We start from the raw sequence: 21,671 nt of genomic DNA on the forward strand, positions 1-21,671 counted from the left end.
TCATTGATTCTGTGAAATAAAACATCAATAAACTATTATATATCTCATGTTACATCATGCTAGAATTCAATATAGATCAATTCTCCTTGTCAGTGGTGCGGGACAGAGGACCTTACAAGGACAGCTGTCTAGTCATTCGGATGGGACAAAAAACCGAGGTCCTGTGTATACATTGGCGTGCACGTAAAAGATCCCTTGGCAGTTGGAATTTGATATAATAGTAGGCCATAGTGCCGTTGCCCGGGCAAAATTTCCCTCATAGCACACTGTATGGCATATGCCCGTCTTCATTAGCCCAGTCGGAGCAGAACAGTAGGACATTAAACCCCATTTCATTTCATTATGGATCAATTTGTGAAATTATGAATATCAAATGTCATCAAGTGTTGATGAGCGTCTGCACATGCACCCTGTCCATGATCTCGTGAGAGAGGCAGTCTGTGATTGGCTCTCGTCCTGTACAGTCGAATAAAGTGTATAAGGTTTTTTTCATTAAATAGTGTTGTCTAATTCACTCTAACACAATTCATTAATTGATGAAGCGGGTTATGAACCTGTTAAACTCTAGAAATTGTCTGTTTAACATATAATCATACCTTGTTAATCGTAGTTGTCTCCCTTTCATTTTAAATAAAGCCTGTATCACACTACTGCACAGCAGAGTGGATGATTACGTCTAGCCCAAAGATCCATTCACCTGATTTGATAATACTTTTATTGTTTATTGTTTATTGCTTGCCATGTCTGATTTGTGATGTGTTTTGTTCGAATGTATGTATTTTGGTTATAATGCTTGTTCTAAACTTTAATAACTTACCTCTAAAATATCTGTAATTCCAAGTTCTTCCAATCCCCTGGCAACATCCATGGTTACTGTATCCTTAGAAACCAGCATGGATGCTAAATCTTCAAGGATTTTTTGTCGCACCAGATATTCATTCAATGATGCTTGCTTACCATGATGGGAAGAAGATTTTATCTAAAAACAAAAACAATTTGAATTCTTTTATGAACTTCTTTATCATTTTATCACATCCACTAGTCAGTTGAGAAGTGTCAAGATCTTTGAAGTGACAAATTACTCAGGTCTGTAGAAAGGCTTCACTTTAAAAATTTAATCCCAATTTCTAATTTTTAAGTGTATTCACATAATTTATGGCAATTTTTCTGCTGGTCAGTCAGGACGGGAAAATATGAATGAGAGCGAGAGAGAAATGGGGTTTAACCTCCACTCGACACAGGTAATTTTGGGACTAACATATGGTTCAATTTTATTTCATTAATGTCCACCTGAAACAAACTAGGTAGAGAGAGAGAAATGGGGTTTAATTTGCTTGCACGTAGGGGTCTTTAGCAATGGGAGGACAGACGACCCTACTCCTGATCATGTAAAAGTGCCGAATTGAAACCACACCACTTGGCTCAATGACATACCTTATGATGCAACGAGCACACGTTAACCATTCGCCCACCCAACCCCCCAAATATGAATGAAATGAGAAACCCGGTTTCTAGTAAACATTTGCCTTTGGAAAAATGGTGTTTTGACAAATAACGACCCCCATTATGTCCATTCAACTACAAAAATAACTAACAACACATAGTTACCGTGCAATATTTAATTTCAAAATGCCTTTTGCAGAATTTAATGTGAGCCATGAGTATCATGCACCTACCTGTAGAATTGTGGGATAAAATGTTGTATTAAAAACAGTCACCATGTCTAACAGCTGGAAACAAGTTGGACATCTGAAACATAATTAAAATCAGATATAATTACATGTCAACAATAAAAGAAAGAGAAATGGGTTTTAACATCCACTTAACACAAACTAGGTCATTTCGGGACTAACATGGTCTCTAGCAGTGGGAGAACTTGGAGAAAATCCACATGGTTAGGTAGGTGACCCTACTCCTTGTCAAGTGGGGATTGAAGCCCCACCACTTGACTCAATGACTAACCTTATGATCCAAAGACCATGTGTAAGACCATATATTCACCTACCTAACTCCCTCAACAATCAAAGACGCTAATTGAGGGAATTTAAATCCCGTTCAAACTACAATATTGTGAAAGTTGAATCTCTAAAAGGAATATCAGTCTATAAATGGTTTAAGTCCATTCAGTATTTACAAACATATGATAAATTAAAAATTTCACATCATTCTGCATCCTCGGCAGACAATACAAATGAAATGGGGTTAAACATCCTACTGTTCTGCTCCTAAACTGGGCTAATGAAGACGGGCATATGCCATACAGTGTGCTATGAGGGAAATTTTGCCCGGGCAGTGGCACTATGGCCTACTGTTATATCGAATTCCAACTGCCAAAGGATCTTTTACATGCACGCCAATGTATACATGGGTCCTTGGTTTTTAAACCCATCTGAACGACTATACAGCTGTCCTTGTTAGGCCCTCAGTCCTGCACCACTGACAAGGGGGACAATACAAACAAGCCAGTGCCACATATACATGTTGGTTAAAATCTTTTGATGGGCTTCTTTTTAATCTGAATGAATCTAAGCTGGAAGATTATTGACTTGTTTTCTTAATTAAATGTTATATATTACATATTACCGAGAATCAAGTGATGAAAAAACAGATATTGTCCAAAAAACAAAGGAAATGATGACTAAAAAATACACAATGAAGATCATTGGCTTTCAACTACATACTAAACCATTAAAAATAAACAGTAAATTTACAATGTTTTAAAAAATGTTTATCAATAGCATTCCAGAGTCACATAATCAATTTTTATATTTGATTTCTATTGTGGAAAAAATGACATCAATTCAAAAGAATCAAATTAAAATATAGCAGTCTGCTGCCCAGAAATGATCAATTCTCCATCAATTTGTTAAAAAACAACCTAAATACCGTAAAAATGTAAACAAATGTGGTTTAGTGTCCTACTTTTCTGCAATAACTGGGTTAGTGATGTCGAGCATACACCATATAGTCTGCTATTAATGAATATTGGCCCGGAGAGTGGCATCTCTGCTTAGTCTTTATTAAATTCTAAAGGCCAACAGTTTATTCATGTTCACGCCAACTAGTATACAAATTGACCTTGTTTTTTCGGTTCATCTGACTGTAAGGCCTTCCATCTTGCACCACTGACAATGGGAAACCAGGGAGGAAGTTTGTAACGTCCTACTTTTCTGCTCAACTGGGCTAATGAAGACAGGCATACGCCATACAGTGTGCTATGAGGGAAATTTATTCTGGACAGCGGCGCTAAGGCCTACTTTTATATCAAATTCCAACTATGTGTACATGGGACATTAGTTTTCTGTTCCCATCCAAATGACTAGACAGCTGTTCTTGTCAGGCCCTCCCAGGGAAGAAAATCATGAGGAACTTTCTAGGTCAACACCTTGGTCAATCCCACTCACTCACTCACTGAGCCCTTGTGGCTCCTTAAATACCCAAAGCTTACCGTATTCTGTTGTTTGTTAACCAATGTAAAGCTTCAAGTTTGATTAGCGTTGAAACAATCTTCTCTTCTAATTGGTTAATAGCTGTTTCAGATCGGTCCGATCCTCTCGTGTCGGAGATCACTGACTGTAACTCGGAAATAGTTAATGTTCTCTGCGGCTGTAAATTAAAAATATAGCAAATAAAATAACAACAGTTACTTTTTTTAAAATATTATCAAAGGAAAAAATTGTGTTTTAAGATTACAGATTAAATTTCCAGAATGTCTTTTCAATAATGTGCACTGCTGGCTACCTTTGTTCGTAATGTTATCTTCTATCGAATAGCTTCAGCTTCTAAAATCCAAATTAAAAAAATTGCTCCATTAAAACTGCTGATAGTCATTTGCACTTTTTGGGCACTAACTTATTTTTTTAAGGCTTAATCCATGCCAAAATGTACTCAAAATGATACATTAATTATTGATCAAGGGCAGTATCTCTTAAAGTAATTAGTAGAAATCATTGAAATTTAAGAGGACTCCTCGTCTGAATAATGTAAGCAACATAACGGATGATAGTCTGTAGATTGTTCACAAGGAATTGTGGACGACGAATGAACGGACCTCCAACAAAGGTGAATGTATAAAAATGATTGTACCTTTTTGTTGATATATGATGTAAAACCTTCCCATGCTACAGCTTGTGGATGTAGATAAACACGAAGTGGAGAGAAAGACATGACTAGTACATTAAACATGGCTACCATTGGTTCATCACCTAGTTTATATAAATTATCAGGTAATTTAACGGCAACACCTTTAGTCTCCATAAAACTGAAAATATAATATTTTTACATTCTTTTATTTTACATCATTTTCAGATTCAATAAATCTTACAAACAATAAATTTAAAGGTCAGAAAAGGGAACCCTGGATCTATATATTTTATCTTCTCCCATTGCTTAATTTAAACTTATAGGTAGTGACAGATATCATGGACAAGGTAGGGTATGCTTATTAATTCCAGAACACCTGATATCATTTTTCACGTATGGCATATGTAAAGTTCACACAGATATTTGGGGTTTTAATCTATCATAGTATTTCTTATTTTTTCTGCATGTTATATGTTAGTGAGTTCAAGGGTGGTTGGGTAGTCATGTGGTCAAGTGGTCAAATGCCTGCACTTTAGATAATAAGGTCTGTGATTGAGTCACATGATTTCAATCCCAAGAGTGTACATGACAAGGAGTAGGGTTGCCTCCGGAACTTCTGGTTTCCTCCCAATGCTTAAAACCCTTAACAACAAGAGAATTAATGAAATAAAATTGTGCCATGTTAGTCACAAAATGACCTAGTTTGTGTCAAGTCGATGTTATTTCCCTCAGTGTTAATGAGTTAGCTGGCATTTCCCTCTCTTTTAACCGCTGTTCTACCAATGAATCTACCAGATCATCACAACTTAATTATACTACATATTAAAAGTACTGGTTCATGCTAGTTTTATGATGTTCAAAAGTGGTTGAATGTTCATCTGAACAATATGATGCAGATATGCTTTTTTCAGGAGTTGTTGGAAATGTGGAACACAAAACAATTCATGCTGGACTTTGCCACTGATGAATTAAGCCCCGATCTTTATTTAAGTTAAAGCTTTTACCTTTTTCTGAAAGAATCATCTTGAAGTTTTTTACAATCAACAATATCTGGTTGTGTTATTGATGGTGTTTTCTTCAGTAACCATAGTGATTGGTTTCTACATCTTAACGATAATTTTTGTTTTTGATCAGGGAAAACAGCACAATCTAATTCTTCATTTTCAACTCGTTTACCTAAATAAACAATAAACACAATATTCTAAAAGTTTAAGAATGTGTGATTGAAAAAAAAGCTTATGATTAATTATTTGTGTCATTCTAGAAGTGTATTCTATTTTGTAAAAAAAAGTTTGTCAATGTCAATTTACTATTTTACTTTAAACATTTGTGATATTTTTTGTTTTGAACATTTCTGATTTTTTTTAAACTTCATGCATTCATGTTTTACCAATTGTTGAGCTCTTTTTGTTGAAATGGCATGATCTAAAAATTCTTAATACTAATAAAAATTATTGAGCTGACAATCCCCATTAAATTTAAAGCAAGAAATTGTCAGTAGATTTCTTTTGGTAACACAATTAAAGAAATTACTGCAACATTATTTTTCCATTTGGAGAAAAAAAATGGATCGTTTATCAACATTCACTAATGATTCCAAAATTTGAAATAATCATAGATTGTTTTTAAAAATACAATCTAAAAAACATTTGAGTCAATTCTCATTATTTTTATATTTCGAAATCTATTGCAATAATTATTTCTAATTCAGTATATATTTCGAAATCCAAACATACAATCACTCTAAAATATTTCTACTTTTAGCAATTTTATTTTGGGCTATTTTGCAAATTCAATACTTGTCATCTTTATATTTGAAGAGTCCAGGGGAAGAACAATCTAAGTCACATTTTTGTCTTTTCGCATAAAAGGCAAAATAGACTTTTGACGAGAATGCTTGGCGCGAACAGAACAACGAGTGGGTTTAATTACAACTTCAAAATGATGTTTAATACAAATTATAATTAGCCATACAACAACTGACTTCCACTTTTCAGCCAAATTAAGGTCAAATAAAGGGTACGATGGACATATTTATCCGGTAGGCTATTTCAGAAGGGTCTTGGTTCGATGTGACTCTGATCGTTCTTACATGAAATTGATTATTCCACAGAAAGCTTATACAATTTGCTACCAGATGGTGCCATTAACTAGGGTTCGTTGAAAAAGTGACTTAGATCATTCTTCCCCGGGGCTCTTCATTTCAAAATCTACTGCAATATTTATTTGAAAGTCAGTATATATTTCCTGTATTGAACCATACCTGTTGCATCTTGTGGTGGTATATCGCAGAATGATCGGGGATTCCCTAATACTTCTTGTAGTTCTGGAATTACATTCACCTGCAGTATAAAATAATTGATGGTGATAGCTACAGAATGTGAACAATAACTACCACTATGCTATCATTTACTCAATTTGTGTTATTAGTACATTTAATAATTAGGCTATCATAATTATCTATCAAATTTCTTCATGTTTCCATTTTTTTTAAAATTCTCATGAGTCACTACTAAGGGCCTAGAACACAAACACCACAGTGAACAGTAGATCACAACGAGCACAAGCAAACATTGTCTTTACATGGGGTCCGGTCACTGGATCATCACACACATGATGGGTAACGACAGTTTCATTTGGTAATGTGACAATTTTCAGCTTACCCGTTGATGTTCTTTAAGGAATATTTTATCTGCTGTATTATAACATGGTTCTATAGGACTCGTGTTATTTAAACACATTAACACTGACCAACCAATACCATCATAAAAACCTTCTACTTCACGCAGTTTACGGTGCTGTGCAAAATTACCAATTCCTGAAATAAAGAGAGTTTTTATCACATATATCATCAGTATTACTTGACTCATATATCTTTAATATATCATAAGTATGGTAAGGTTGTAATTTAAGAATGTGTCAAACCAAACCAATGTTTTTATTTACAACTTCTTGAGGTTTTGACCTTGGAATGTGCTGATCTTTACTTTCTTGGTTTGTTTTTAATATTATCTATACTGTGTTGAGTCCACCTTGATTGATGTTTGGATATTACAATGAAATGATCTCCCCATTGCAAATGTTTTGATTCAAGAAAATATTGATTTGAACTTGTTCACCATGTGCTGATCTCCCCTTTGCTAAGATTCTGAAACAGGTATCAATACATTATTATGCCCATATATTGTTATTTACTCAGCAGATGGGAGTGGGGTCCATAACCTGAATATAGCCAGTTTATGTCTGTTTATTTACGATGCATACAAATCAGATCATTCCAATGTCAGGTTTTTGAAATACAATTTTAAGAAATTGAGATTGGTGTACCGATAAATGTATTTTATGTATATTTGCTGATTTCTGGTTTTCGACAATTTTTTATACGCCCACATGTCATATATTGTCGTCGCCCCCGTATGTCAGTCCATCCATCTGTTGTCCACGCTCTGGAACGTTAAACGATTAAGGTCACTAGGAGAATAATCCTATTGGTTTTCAATGATTTCCGATAAATGTTTTGTATACTAAATGTTAGTGTGTATAAGGCACAACTAGAAGGCAAACAAGTCGGGCAACTTACCTACTGTGGGCGTATGTGGGGGAGATTGGTTAGCCGAATGGTTAGTGCATGCGCGTTGCATCATAACGTCTGCCGTTGAGTCAACTGGCGTGGTTTCGATTCCCCGGTTGAACGTGACAATGGGTGGGTTCACCCGTCCAACCTCGTGCGTTTTCTCCGGGTCCCCCTCCCCCCACTGCTAAAACACATGCGCCCAAGCGAATTATTGAAATAAAATGGAACCATGTCAGTCCCGAGATGACGTAGTTTGAGTCGAGTGGACATTAAACCCCATACTCTCTCTCCGGGTGTTTGTTTGTTTTGTTGCCTGCCAGTCTATTTTTAAAATCCACAACAGGCCAATGGATAACGTAATATTTATTTTAATTAGAATAGACATCGAAAGGGAAAGATTAAAACTGTCTAAAAAATGGCCAAACAGAAATTTATCCCAGTTCGCTCGCTAGGTTTTGTGTATTTGTTAATTATACTATTGGATGAGTTTTCTAGCTAATGTTACTATTTCACAAACTATAAATCATTGAAACAACATTTATTCATTGTTTTAACTATATGTATTTATCTTTTTTAATTAACACGATGTTTCTTGCTATTAATACAGTTCACACCTTAAAATGCATGGTCTGTTTTCACAATCACCGGGTTAGTATGTTGGGGGGTTCATCCATATGAACACCTACTTTTCCTCAAATGATCACCTGTACACGTGCTAAAACAACACATTACAGGTTGATCAGTAACTTGAACACCCGAGTCAGAACAAAGGGTCCAGTGTGTAAGTGGTAATCTCTCCTTTCTGAGATTCTGTTCTAGGGATGTGCTGGTCATTCTTGCTTAGATTCTGTTTTAGTAATATGTGTATCACCTTTCCTGAGATTCGGTTCTAGGGGTGCGCTGATCCCCCTTTCTGAGATTCTGATCTTGAAATGTGCTGGTCATCCCATCTGAGATTCTGATCTAGAAACATACTGATCTCCCTTTCTGAGATTCTGATCTAGAAACATACTGATCTCCCTTTCTGAGATTCTGTTCTAGAAATGAACTGATCACCCTTATTGAGATTTTGTTCTAGGATTGTGCAATTCACCCTTTCTGAGATTCAGTTCTACGGGTGTGCTGATCACCCTTGGTGGGATTCTGATCTAGGAATGTTCTGATCACCCAATCTGAGATTCTGATCTAGAAACGTGCTGATTACCCTTGCTGGGATCCAGATCTAGAAATGTGCTTATCACCCTTGCTGAGATTCTGTTCTAGAAATGTGCTTATCACCCTTGCTGGGATTCTTTTCTAGAAATAAGCTGGTCACCCTTGCTGAGATTTTGTTCTAGAAATGTGCTGATCACTCCTTGCTGGAATTCTGTTCTAGAAATGTATTGAATTCTCCCTAGAGGTTTTGATCCAGGAATATGGTGAAGCACACCTGATTGTTGAATAACTTACAACCTCTTGACTCCAAGTTAGTTCAACCAATCTCAAGCTTTAAGGTTTAATTGGAATTTTACTCCAGGGCCCCAAAGTTTACAATAGTTATCTTTAATAAGGAAATAAATTCAATTTGATGATTAAATCGTTAACTTACCGTCTGTAACATGGAATCTAACATCAACACCATAACGATTAAATACGGATTCTATTAGAGGTATCTCATGACGAACTGTAGACAAGGACCCCTCAGCCAATAAAATAAAAGGTTGGTCTAGATTTGGTAAAGATTTTTCTTCAGTCTAAAAAATAAACAAATATATTTTTATTAGAATATCAGTTGTGCATAGGGATCTTCTGAAGTGGGAGGAAACCGGAGGACCCAGAGAAAACCCACGATGTTGGACAGATGATCCCACTGCTTGTCACTTATGACTAAAACCAATCGACCACCCAACCCCCTGCAAAAAGTTTCATAATTATAACCTCGATTTTTTCGTTGTCACTTATCTGCTAATTCACTACATGTATTTATAGTTGTAATGGGTGTCATGGACTTGGCAGAGTATGCTTAGTCTTTCTAGAACACCTGATAACACTTTATTAATAGTATTTGTGTATTGAGGTATTCAACTAAAATATTTACATTTTACACTTCTCAATTGGATTCTCACACCGAACAAAGTTTTGTTGTACCTTGCATTATAATTGTCTTGAACTTGTCTTTCATACATATAATGGCTGTTTTGCCTGTGAATTAACCCATAGGAAATAAAATGAAATCATTTTGGGTTTAAAGTCCTACTGCTTCAACTGGGCTTATGAAGATGGGCATATGCCATACAGTGTGCTATAGTATGAGGGAAATTGTGCCCAGACAGAGGCACGACAGCTTATTCTTTTTTTGAATTCCTACTGTCATGGGTCCGTTTTATGTGCACGCCAATGTGTACAAAGAACCTCTGTTCTGTCATTTGTCCCATCTGAACAACTAGACATCTGTCATTGCCAGGCCATTCATCCTGCACGACTGACATGGGGGAACGACAGTGGAAAATCACAATGAACTTTCTCAGCCAACATCAGTTTGGAAAGTGTTGACCTCAAGGTTAGCAAGCCAACATCTTACTCACTGAGCCTCCATGGCTTCCTTAACTATGCATGTTTCTATGAAAGTAAACAAATCTGACATGGTTTCCTAATTGCTGGCCATTTCTGAATAACCATATTTGCAGTGCTTTCATTCAGTTTTTTTCCTTTAAACTTGTTTGATATGAGAAGTCATAGAATGGATATAAATAAACTAAAACCATGCAATTAGGTGAACATTTATTTTGATTACTCATAGCACATGTGAGTTATTGGAGACCAAAGAATCTAATACACCCAGACCATGACCCAAACTAAAATAGGTTTTTGGTGTAAACAATGTTGACGAGTAGGTCAGTATAAACAATAAGATATAAATAGAATACTATATATACCAGTACATGATGTAATGCAAATATACAACGACAGCCAACTTAAGATAAAATTACTATTTTTTCCCAGATCGGCAGTTCCAAATGTCTAATCACACCCTTTTACAAAATTTAACTTTCTAAATATAATTATCGTAATTATGTGGGGAAAGATAGAAATTAATTTTCATGGATTTTTCAATAATGTCCTAGAATTACTTAGCAACAGTACATGATTAGTCCCCTCCCGCATCCCTCACCGATCTGGTCCCAATCATGAACTAAGATTTTATTGTTGGAACTTGGAGTAGTATATAATGTCTTTTATTTAGGTTCTGTAAAAGTTGTAACGTATATTACAGTAGATAATTATAATGTGTATTATATATTTTTTGTAAATGATGTAACGTATATTACAGTAGATTATAGTGTCTATTATATATTTTTTGTAAATGATGTAATGTATATTACAGTAGATTATAAGGTATTCTATATATTTTGTAAATGATGTAATATATTTATTACAGTAGATTATAGTGTATTATATATTTTCTGTAAATGATGTAATGTATAATACAGTAGATTATAGTTTCTATTATATATTTTATAGTGTCTATTATATATTTTTTTGTAAATGATGTAATGTATAATACAGTAGATTATAGATTCTATTATATATATTCTGTAAATGATGTACATGTAATGTATATACAGTAGATATAGTACCTATTATATATATTCTGTAAATGATGGTGTATATTGCAGTAGATATACAGGTGGTTATTGTTGTATACAACTTTCCTCTACCTGACCAACACCCATACAATATATAAACATTAATCAATCCTATTATATACCATCTGGCTCGCACATTCTCAAATACATCGCTAGGTCTTTACAAATCTAATCATGTTTATTAAGAGTTCTTATTTCATACCAAAGTTCTTTCTTTGTAGTTTATTAAAATGAGAACTGCTACTTATGGACTTTTAAGAAAGAGGAAATTTCAAACAATTAACAGCTGAATTCCTGAGTAATCTCATATGTAGAATGAATTTCACAATAGTTGCCCTCCCTCCTGTTTATTATATAAACCTAGGTTGGCAACATCCATTTCATCTTCATGTTATTCTCAAGGTATATTAATTCCATATGATATATACAGGGTTCCGTATGTTACACATCAACAATATCGGTCAGAGAGAGACAGAGAGGGTCGGGGTAGTGGGAGAAGACAGAGGAGACAATGGCTCTGGCCCTGGGCATCAATTTCAGGGGGCGTCTAATCAAAGAGTGAAATTAAAATTAACTTTTTAGAAATTTAAAATTATAGCTGTTAACTTCAATATGTTAATGTACAAGTTCCACTACTTAATTTGAACAAAAATCATATTTCATCTGTTTTACATATTTGCAATGTCTTCCTTTCTCAGTATTAGGCCCTATACTTGAGTCTAGGGGGCCATACACTAAAGGAGTTTGCGCTGGGCATCACCAAACCTCTGCACATAAACCAGTTATGGTTCATTACGTTGCTTATCAATGTGGTTAAAAATATTTCTTTGGATAGGGTGACCCCCCCAAAGAACAGAACCCATAAATTTTTTTATTAAATCCTACAAAGGTCCAGCAAATATTTTTAACTTCAAGGATAATGTGTACCAGAACAGTACTCAAACCATTGGTGAACTGAAGACAGCAATCACAGCAAAAATCAGGGAAATCCCCAAGGAGGAATGTGTTCGAGTACTATGCAATTTTGCCTCCAATGGTGCAGAGGCCATTTGGAGTATATTTTTGAAAGAAGATGGCTTTTATGCAAAGCAACGGAGATAACTGAAACTTTGGGGAATGATCTACACAGACTGAAGTTTAAGTCCTTTGTAGGATTTAATACAATTTTTTATGGGCTCTGTTTTTTTTTTTGGGGGGGGGGGTGGGGGGTCTCCCTGTACATGCAACAATTACAACCTAAAATACAAATTTTGATTCGTCAGGCTCCCACAATATTGATCAGCATCCAAACCAATCCATGCTTGTTAGATTATTTTGTCTTCATTGACCAGCCTTAAAACTTTGGACACGCTTGGTTTTTATAAGATAATAATAATATTGATACTTTAATCCATCCAGTTTTTAAACAATCCTATCTTGTTAAAATAGAATTCTGGTCTGTAGAGTGGTCTCATGCCTTCAACGACAACAGTAACGTTATCATTGTAGGCAGGGACAATAACTCTGTGATCAATCAACAAATTTGCTTTCAACTCTGATTAAGATATTATGAATATAATAATGCCCCATCCCAAATTTCATCAAAATCAAATGAAAACTGTAGACTCTAATGCATTAAAATGTGATTAGACAAATGAACAGGGCCGACGACAATACATGTTAATTATGGTTGAAAAGAATTCCAAATGTGGTATCTCAGTGATTTTTGATGATTAAATACACGTTAATTATGGTTGAATAAAATTCCAAATGTGGTAACTCAATGATTTTTGATGATTAAAATAAACACAAAATTTTTCTGGATAAACAATTACTGTATTTAATCGGAGCTACGTTTATACAATGATATATATTTAGTTCCTTCTCTCTGTATCAATATTATGCTTGAAAACGACAAAAGAATCATTGTAGAAACGTAGCTCTGATTAAAAATACAATAATTGTTTTTATAGAACTGTTGTGTTTATTTTAATGTGTTCAATTACCAAATGCCATATAAACAGTATTTTGGATGATGACCACCTTAACTATATTTTCTCACAAAATTGTCCTACTGACCGCATTTTATTTGATGTATTTCTTTTTCTTTCTTAAAATATTTGTCATCCATAATACCATAAGAGTATCAGTCTGATAAGGTTTTTATTGGTGGATGAAGTTACCTGTAGTAATCTAGGTGATGACAGGTTAATAGAAGGTATTTGACAGGTGATACTGTTACCTGTATCCTCTCTTATCATATATATAATACATACTACTAATACCTATATCCTCTCTTATCATATATATACAATACATACTACTACATACACTACTATATACACTACTATATCACCAGATTGTAACATTTTTATCAAGATTAAATATAACCTTTATGAATGATCTGAATTAACAATACTATTTTAACTCTGTGGATTTAGATAAAACATTTATATGAATGATCTGAATTAACAATACTATTTTAACTCTGGATTAGATAAAATCTTTATCAATGATCTGAATTAACGATACTATGGTATTTTAACTCTGTGGATTTAGATAATACATTTATGAATGATCTGAATTAACAATACTATTTTAACTGTGGATTTAGATAAAACCTTTATGAATGATCTGAATTAACGATACTATTTTAACTCTGTGGTTTTAGATAAAATACTATAGATGTGAAAGAGGTATAATAGTTCAAGAATAGATATATTGAAAATTTAAGTTATAAATGGCTACTTTTTCGATGGCGGATTCAATATTAAAATCATGTCACTTTTAATATATATAGAAAAGAAAGCTGGGTATAACTCAATTGTCAGGCATTTTATCGGCAATCTCTGTAAGTGACCTCCTGCATTTTTTATTGTTTTTTTCAGCCTGCTTGGCAATATTTGTGCTTAATACAGATATAGTGAGCACTGTCTAATGCACCGATTGTCTAAGTCCCCTGATGGCCTACAGAGTTGATCATGGACTTGTCATGTCAGATATAGTGAGCACTGTCTAATGAACCGACTGTCTAAGTCCCCTGATGGCCTACAGAGTTGATCATGGACTTGTCATGTGAATAAATGTCTAAATAATAATCTATATAAGACATGATAACCGAAAAAAAGACCTGAAATATTAAATTTAGCTCTCACATCTTTAACCATCAATATTAAATCTTTGAAAATTATCTTGATAAGTTAGGAAAATGAACTTTTAAGGGCATTGTTCAGAGAAGTACATTCTTAAATTGCTTTGTCGACCCTTGAATGCAAAAAAAAAATGTCCACACAAACAAATTTGTATTGTAGTCATTGAAGCATCCATAATGAAAAAGAAAATTGGTTAAGTTTCGCCAAGAGAATATCAACAGATTACTATAAGCCTTTTGGGCATCCAGGGTAAAAAAAACACAGCCCTTGTTCAAATTCTACAGTAAAAATTATAATATGTATTTATCTTGGCAACACTGATATCAAATTCTCAATTCAAAGAATGATCTCTAGCAAAAGATTTATATAAATAAATGTCACTGCTAATAAACAATCCAGTAAATACTTAAACTCTATAGTAATTTCTCTACACTTTTGGTAATCATCTCCAATAACTCAGACAAACCTAATCAAACTGAAGGTCAGCTGGCTAAGTAATTATTGTCATGATCAGTCAGTGGTCATTTACTGGTCAATGGACATACCATACCATATTACAATAACATACATATAGAAGATTACATTTTACTCATTGTCCACTCTCTGGTCAAATCAGGACAACACAGGCTAGCTGTCAATCATGGCTTGAGGTCAATAGATATACAGAGGTCGTGGTATATTGTATGCCTGGGATATGTTACTGGATACAGGATATCAGCTATATGTTATACACCTTTTTCGATTTATTATTCTCAGCTGTCCAATAAAATAAAATGTTCAAAAAATATTTCTTTAAAATGAAGAATGCCACAAATTCCTTGCCCATATGTCTCTAAATTTGATCTTCAAATAATGTTCATATGAAGTCAACAAGTTTTATTAGAGGATAGGAAGAGATTTCCAGATGATAGTTTTTCCTCAAAGACGCAAATTTTGTAGAAATATTTGAAGAGAATAAGACATCTGAATCAGTGATGTAGTGAAGATATGAATTACAGATGTGGTCATGACTATGCAAATATATAGTCTTTGGAGTTGCGTACAGCAAAGACATCCTGCACGTGAGTGCCGAGAACACAAAGCTCATGAGTGTGGGTGGGTGGTTGGGGTAGGTGGGGGAGTGGGTCTTATGGTCCTTTTGCAGAAAATTTTGTGAATTTAATTGTCACAAACTCGTATATGTGCTTTTGATAACAAAGTCTGTCAATGAGTCAAGGAGTAGTACGTGTTGACCGCTTAACCTTGTTGATTTTCTCCGGGTCCTTTGGTTTCCTCTCACTGCTAAAGAACCCTTTTATTGAAATCAAAACACACAATATGTTCGTCTCAAAATGAACTTATTTTTGTTGAATGGACATCACTCTTTCTCTCTCTCTCTCTTCTTTCTCTCTCTCTGACTACATAATGGGGGTCCGGTGGCTGTATGGTTAGCGTATGCGCATTGCATCATAAGGTCTGTCATTGAGTCAACTGGCGTGGTTTAGATTCCCAGGTTGTATGTGACAAGGAGTAGGGTCGCCTGTGCAATCATGTCGGATTTCATCATGTCCTCCAGTTTCCTCCCACTGCTAAAGATCCCTACACGCATGCATACGCATGCTTATAATTGAAACAAGCCAACAGTGAGGCTGATGTCCCCCGCCGAAATAGGAAAATAATTAGAGGACACATATAAATTTATCACAAATTATCTTTTACAAAGTATTGAACAATCAAACAGTATATCTTTACTTATAGTCTAAGCATACAATGTTTTTGATGGAATAATTATAGCATATTAAGGGGAAAACATGCTCTATGCCTACAGATCTAGAGTTTGGTTGTATCAACGGGTCTATTTTCCATCTTGCTGCAAGTTGTGCAAAGTTCACTGTTTTCTTTCTGTCATTAAATGTCAATTCATTATTGCATACTACATATTTAATTAATTTATAATAGTTTCTTTTTCAATTTGTTTTTTCCATTTATTTGTTTATTTACCTTGCCTATATTCATTGTATTGGATTGTATTGGAATTGCTCAATTGATGCTTTTATCAATACCTGGTTATAATATTATGACATGTAATGTGGCAAGTTGAGTCGGGACATGTAGGCTATAATGTAACCTAAATGTATACATAAGTGGATTTCGTTTCATTTTTTTCGAAAATATTGTACAGATAAAAGAGGAGGAATTACAGGGGTAATACATTGGAAAGCTTCTTCAAGAACTAAAGCATAAACTATATAAACGAGCTTATAAAAAGGAAAAGTTTGTATAAAGACGTTTCGTTTGCACAACTGGGTGCTCATTATCAAACTTAGTCAAGGTATTACTGTAATGAAACTATACACCAAGTTTCATCAATCTCACTTAATTAGAACTAAAGTTATCGTGTCCCAAAGCATCAACCAATCAAATTGCTTATCTCTGCTTACCCTAAGCGGAAAATGCTCATCTTCGAACTCCATCAAGGCATTGACCTAATCAACACATACACCAAGTTTGAACATTCTAGCTCAATTAGGAAGAGAGTTATCGTGCCCCAAAGTATCAACCAATCAAATTGCTTATCTCTGCTTACCCTAAGCGGAAAATGCTCATCTTCGAACTCCATCAAGGCATTGGCCTAATAAACACATACACCAAGTTTGAACATTCTAGCTCAATTAAAAGTTATCGTGTCCCAAAGCATCAACCAATCAAATTGCTTATCTCTGCTTACCCTAAGCGGAAAATGCTCATCTTCGAACTCCATCAAGGCATTGACCTAATCAACACATACACCAAGTTTGAACATTCTAGCCCAATTAGGAAGAGAGTTATCGTGTCCCAAAGCATCAACCAATCAAATATCTCTGCTTACCCTAAGCGGAAAATGCTCATCTTCGAACTCCATCAAGGCATTGACCTAATCAACACATACACCAAGTTTGAACATTCTAGCCCAATTAGGAAGAGAGTTATCGTGTCCCAAAGCATCAACCAATCAAATTGCTTATCTCTGCTTACCCTAAGCGGAAAATGCTCATCTTCGAACTCCATCAAGGCAATGACCTAATAAACACATACACCAAGTTTGAACATTCTAGCTCAATTAGGAAGAGAGTTATTGTGTCCCAAAAAGTGTGACGGACAGACAGACGGACGGACGGACGGACAGACAGACGGACAGACAGACGGACAGACAGACGGACGAACCCATTTTAATAGTCCCCTGCTTTCTTCGAAAGGCGGGGGACAATAAAATTGAACCATATGTTAGTCCCGAAATGACCTAGTTTGTTTCGAGTGGATGTTAAACTCTCTCTCTCTCTCTCTCTCGCTCTCTCTCTCTGACCACATATAACCCAGAAGAGGAGTAAATACCACAGCAAGTATAAAATGTCTCATTATTAGCTTGTGGTGTAAGCTTCAATGTACAAAAATATTGATTCTGGCTGACCCCCTTTAACCTGTATGTTAGTGAAATACAAGAATCTGTGTTCCATGTTGCATACATTGCTTTTAGTTAAAATGTTTATTTTCTTACTAAAGGTCCATTTTCGGTCTTATTCCAGCCATTTAGTCAAACCTCTAACAATAAAGATTTCCGATAAGCGCCCAACTGACCGATGCCATATGTATTCTGATGATGATGATATTGTTCTGTGTTATTGTCCAGTTTATTAAAGACCTGGTAATTGAGACCACCTGTGGGGTAAGGTCAGTGATAAATAGTTACACCATCTGTGAAAATATCGCGTTTTCAACCCCGCACCATATCTTCTATAGCGCCATACTGGCTTTGCACCAAGAATAATTTTCAGGGATGTTTGGAACCAGAAGTTTAGCCTAGATTACATATAAACACATTGCTACCTTGTCTTGTAAAATATATACACAGGTTTGTTTGTGTAGCTGGCAACATGGAGACCTGTTTGATATTACGGTTATCGCTTTCTCCACCTTAGTAAACATTTATGTCTTAAAACAGCCATAATCTATTCATAATATTGGGTAGACTTTTAACTCCAGTTCATTTATATACGCATGTCTTAAAACAGCCATTATCTATTCATAATATTGGGTAGACTTTTAACTCCAGTTCATTGAAAATTATCGTTCTACACTATAATTATTGTCTTGGAATAAATGAAATGAAATAGGATTCTGCACCAACTGTCAAGGGTTATTTTACATTACATGCCAACAGGTACACGCATGTCCCCATTTTTTTTCCCATCCGAATGACTAGAACACTGGTCAATTCTTATTCATATAAGAAAAAATAATAAAAAGAAGACTCATTCATCATTCCTTGCCCTTGTATATAAAAAATTAAGTCAAATCTGTTTCCATGGAAACACACAAATGGTCAAATCTGAGAAATGTCTAAAGACACAACTATAATAATAAGTTGATGTGTGTACAAAGTTTCATAAAGATATCTTGAACAGTTTATGAGACATGCTCCAAAAACAAAACTTTGACGGATTGAAGGATAGACAGACAGAGTCCATTCAATATCTACCATTTATATTTTGACTTTGTTTTCATAATTAAATGTTAAATAATCAACTTGACACCATTTTAATGTAGATTAATCTGTGGAATATCTGATATTTTTTCTGAAAAATGCAAAGGATGATTGGTAGTTTCAAACCTCCCTTCATCAGGATTTTCCGGCATGGTTTCCCCTTGTCGGTGGTGCAGGACAGAGGTCTTGACAAGGACAGCTGTCTAGTCGTTTGGATGGAACAAAAAAACGAGGCCCCGTGTACACATTTGCATGCACGTAAAAGGTCCCTTGGCAATTCAAATTCGATATAAGAGTAGGTCGTAGCACCGCTGTTCGGGCAAAATTTCCCTCATGGCACACTGTACGGCATTTGCCCGTTTTCATTAGTCCAGTCAGAGCAGAACAGTAGGACTTTAAACCCCCTTTTATTTCATTTCCTTTCATTTTAAACCACCTTTAAGCAATATACCATTAGTTTAGTTTTCCAGTAACTTAAAAACATCCTGGTGTCTAGGAATCATGATTGTTTTTCTTTGCTTTATATTGTCTCTTTGCCAATGAAGTCTTGGTGACCTAACAAGGATTCTATTTCCAGGAATTCACGATTCACATGATCACAATAACCTCTCGTTGTTCACTAGGATCATCTAAGAATGTTAAAGAATTTTGACAAATGATTAATTGTAGCAATCTTTTTTCAAAATGATTCAAAATTGGGCAAGCCAAAACCCTGATTAAGGAGTAAATGATCTGATTAAGGAGTAAATGATCAAATGACAGACTGTTGTTGTTATTAGGGTTTAACATCCACTTCCACTGAGGATGATATCGAAGACAAGTGGTCTTATTCTATTATACTCGGCGCACACACATGGGTCTTTCCTATGGGAAGAAACTGGCCATGTGGTTGAGAAGGTGCCCCCATCTCCAACCCAAATACACTCACATCATCGATCTTAACCATGACTATAAACCAGAGGTTGCCAGCCAACTAGAGCTCAAAGCGCAATACTTTACACCACAACGCCATCCCCATCCCCCAGTGACTGACTGTCTTAATCACTCAATAAACATTTAATCCCAACAAAACATGGTCCATTACCCTAGTGATATCCGATAACATTGTTATTAATGGTCAATAAATCAGACAACAATAGGACAGTGGTCAGTATAATGATAGTAGAAAAACATAGATTGGGCATCATTTGGGCTAAATTAAACACATCATTTAAGCTTTAAACTTACAATAAAGAGATTTCCGAAGTGGATCAATATTACCGGTTAACGTACAGAAAAAGGCGGGGGAGGGGGGCGCCACGGCAGGGAGGGGTGAATACCCTCACTTTTCTATTGTCATTTTTTTTTTAATGTTTGAATATTACTTCACTACTAGTACAACAGTTCATTTTCAAGGCAAACTCACTAGAAGTAAATTGGTTCTTTTCTCTTGGAGATATCACTAGAATACGTCCGCATAAAAACAATTTTCGTTTGAATCCACCTTTTTGAAAGAGAGAGAGAGGTTTATATCCCCTTGACACAAACTTGATTATTTCAATTATGTGCTTGTGCTTAGGGATCTTTAGATGTGGGAGGATCACCAGATGACCCAGAGAAAACTCACGAGGTTGACCAGATGACTCTACTCCTTGTCACATGCAAGCTTGGGAAGAAAACCACACAACTTGGCTTAATGACAGTCCTTATGATGTGTTAGTTAGACCACTGAACCACCTAAACCTCATCAATTTTAAAATTATATTCCCTAACAATTTCCCTCTGGACACAGCCATCACAATTAAACAGGACATTAACAATAGAGAAATCCAGGATTTAATTCTAACAATGTATTAAATCTGATTTCACAAGAAGTGTGCCAGTAATTATTATGAACTATTCTCCAACCATCACATCATTTAAGACACCATTTTCGATGGTGTTATATTACATTCATGTGGTCAATAATAACAGTACAACAATACAGATTGGTCATCACAAGGGTCAATATTAAATACATCATTTAAGATGGACAATGGGTGAGTGAAGAGGCTATTAGAGAAGTGTGCCAATTACTGTTAAACAAACTTTCTAACAAATGTCAACGATTTTATTGAACTATAATCCTTAGAAACTGGACCATCCCTGGGGAAATAAAATTGAAACATTTATTTCGAATTCTGGATTGATTTTTTGATTTTCGAATAAAAAAAAAGCTGGCTAAGTCTTTTTATTTTAAGTTTGTTCACCTTAGAATCATGAGTACGGATCCGGTAAGAAAGACACAGAAATAAAACCCCTTTAAATGTCAGATCTGGCATCACCTTTACTGATAATCAAGCATTGCTGTATCTATCTGGGCTGAGCATTAAGCTTCATCAACTCCTAAAGTGAGAAGTGGTATCAGATGCTCTAGAAATTATAAGAATATCCTGTCCCTTGCACAGCGCCGATCACTGCTTAAAGCTATTTAGCATGTACCTTGTGGGTCTACTTATTATTTGGTGCAGACTAGGTATTAGATGGTGCACACAAGTATTAGATGCTACACACTAGATATTAGATAAGCAACACTAGTTATTACATGGTACATGGTACACACTAAATATTAGATGGTACACACTAGATATTAGATGGTACACACTACATGTAGTTATTAGATGGTACACACTAGATAATTAGATGGTGCACACTAGATATTAGATGGTACATACTAGATATTAGATGGTACACACTAGATATTAGATAGTGTCAATTAGTTATTATTTGGTGCACAC

At 35.1% G+C, this 21,671-nt stretch overlaps 1 protein-coding gene across 1 annotated transcript in view; it reads right to left on the reverse strand.

Moving 5' to 3' along the window:
* LOC126827312 (cadherin-like and PC-esterase domain-containing protein 1) overlaps positions 1-21,671 on the reverse strand; it is a 65,862-nt gene that overhangs the window by 10,480 nt on the left and 33,711 nt on the right. Inside the window, exons 3-10 of the mRNA XM_050556584.2 lie at positions 9,246-9,390; positions 6,747-6,901; positions 6,347-6,425; positions 5,088-5,259; positions 4,087-4,261; positions 3,449-3,606; positions 1,677-1,749; positions 818-979 (exon numbers count right to left, since the gene is read on the reverse strand). Of these exons, the coding sequence (XP_050412541.1) occupies positions 818-979; positions 1,677-1,749; positions 3,449-3,606; positions 4,087-4,261; positions 5,088-5,259; positions 6,347-6,425; positions 6,747-6,901; positions 9,246-9,390 (1,119 nt within the window). The remainder of the gene's footprint in view (positions 1-817; positions 980-1,676; positions 1,750-3,448; positions 3,607-4,086; positions 4,262-5,087; positions 5,260-6,346; positions 6,426-6,746; positions 6,902-9,245; positions 9,391-21,671) is intronic.

This window comes from Patella vulgata, chromosome 7 (genome assembly GCF_932274485.2).
Source record: "Patella vulgata chromosome 7, xgPatVulg1.2, whole genome shotgun sequence".
In the NCBI taxonomy this organism is placed as follows: Eukaryota; Metazoa; Mollusca; class Gastropoda; family Patellidae; genus Patella; species Patella vulgata.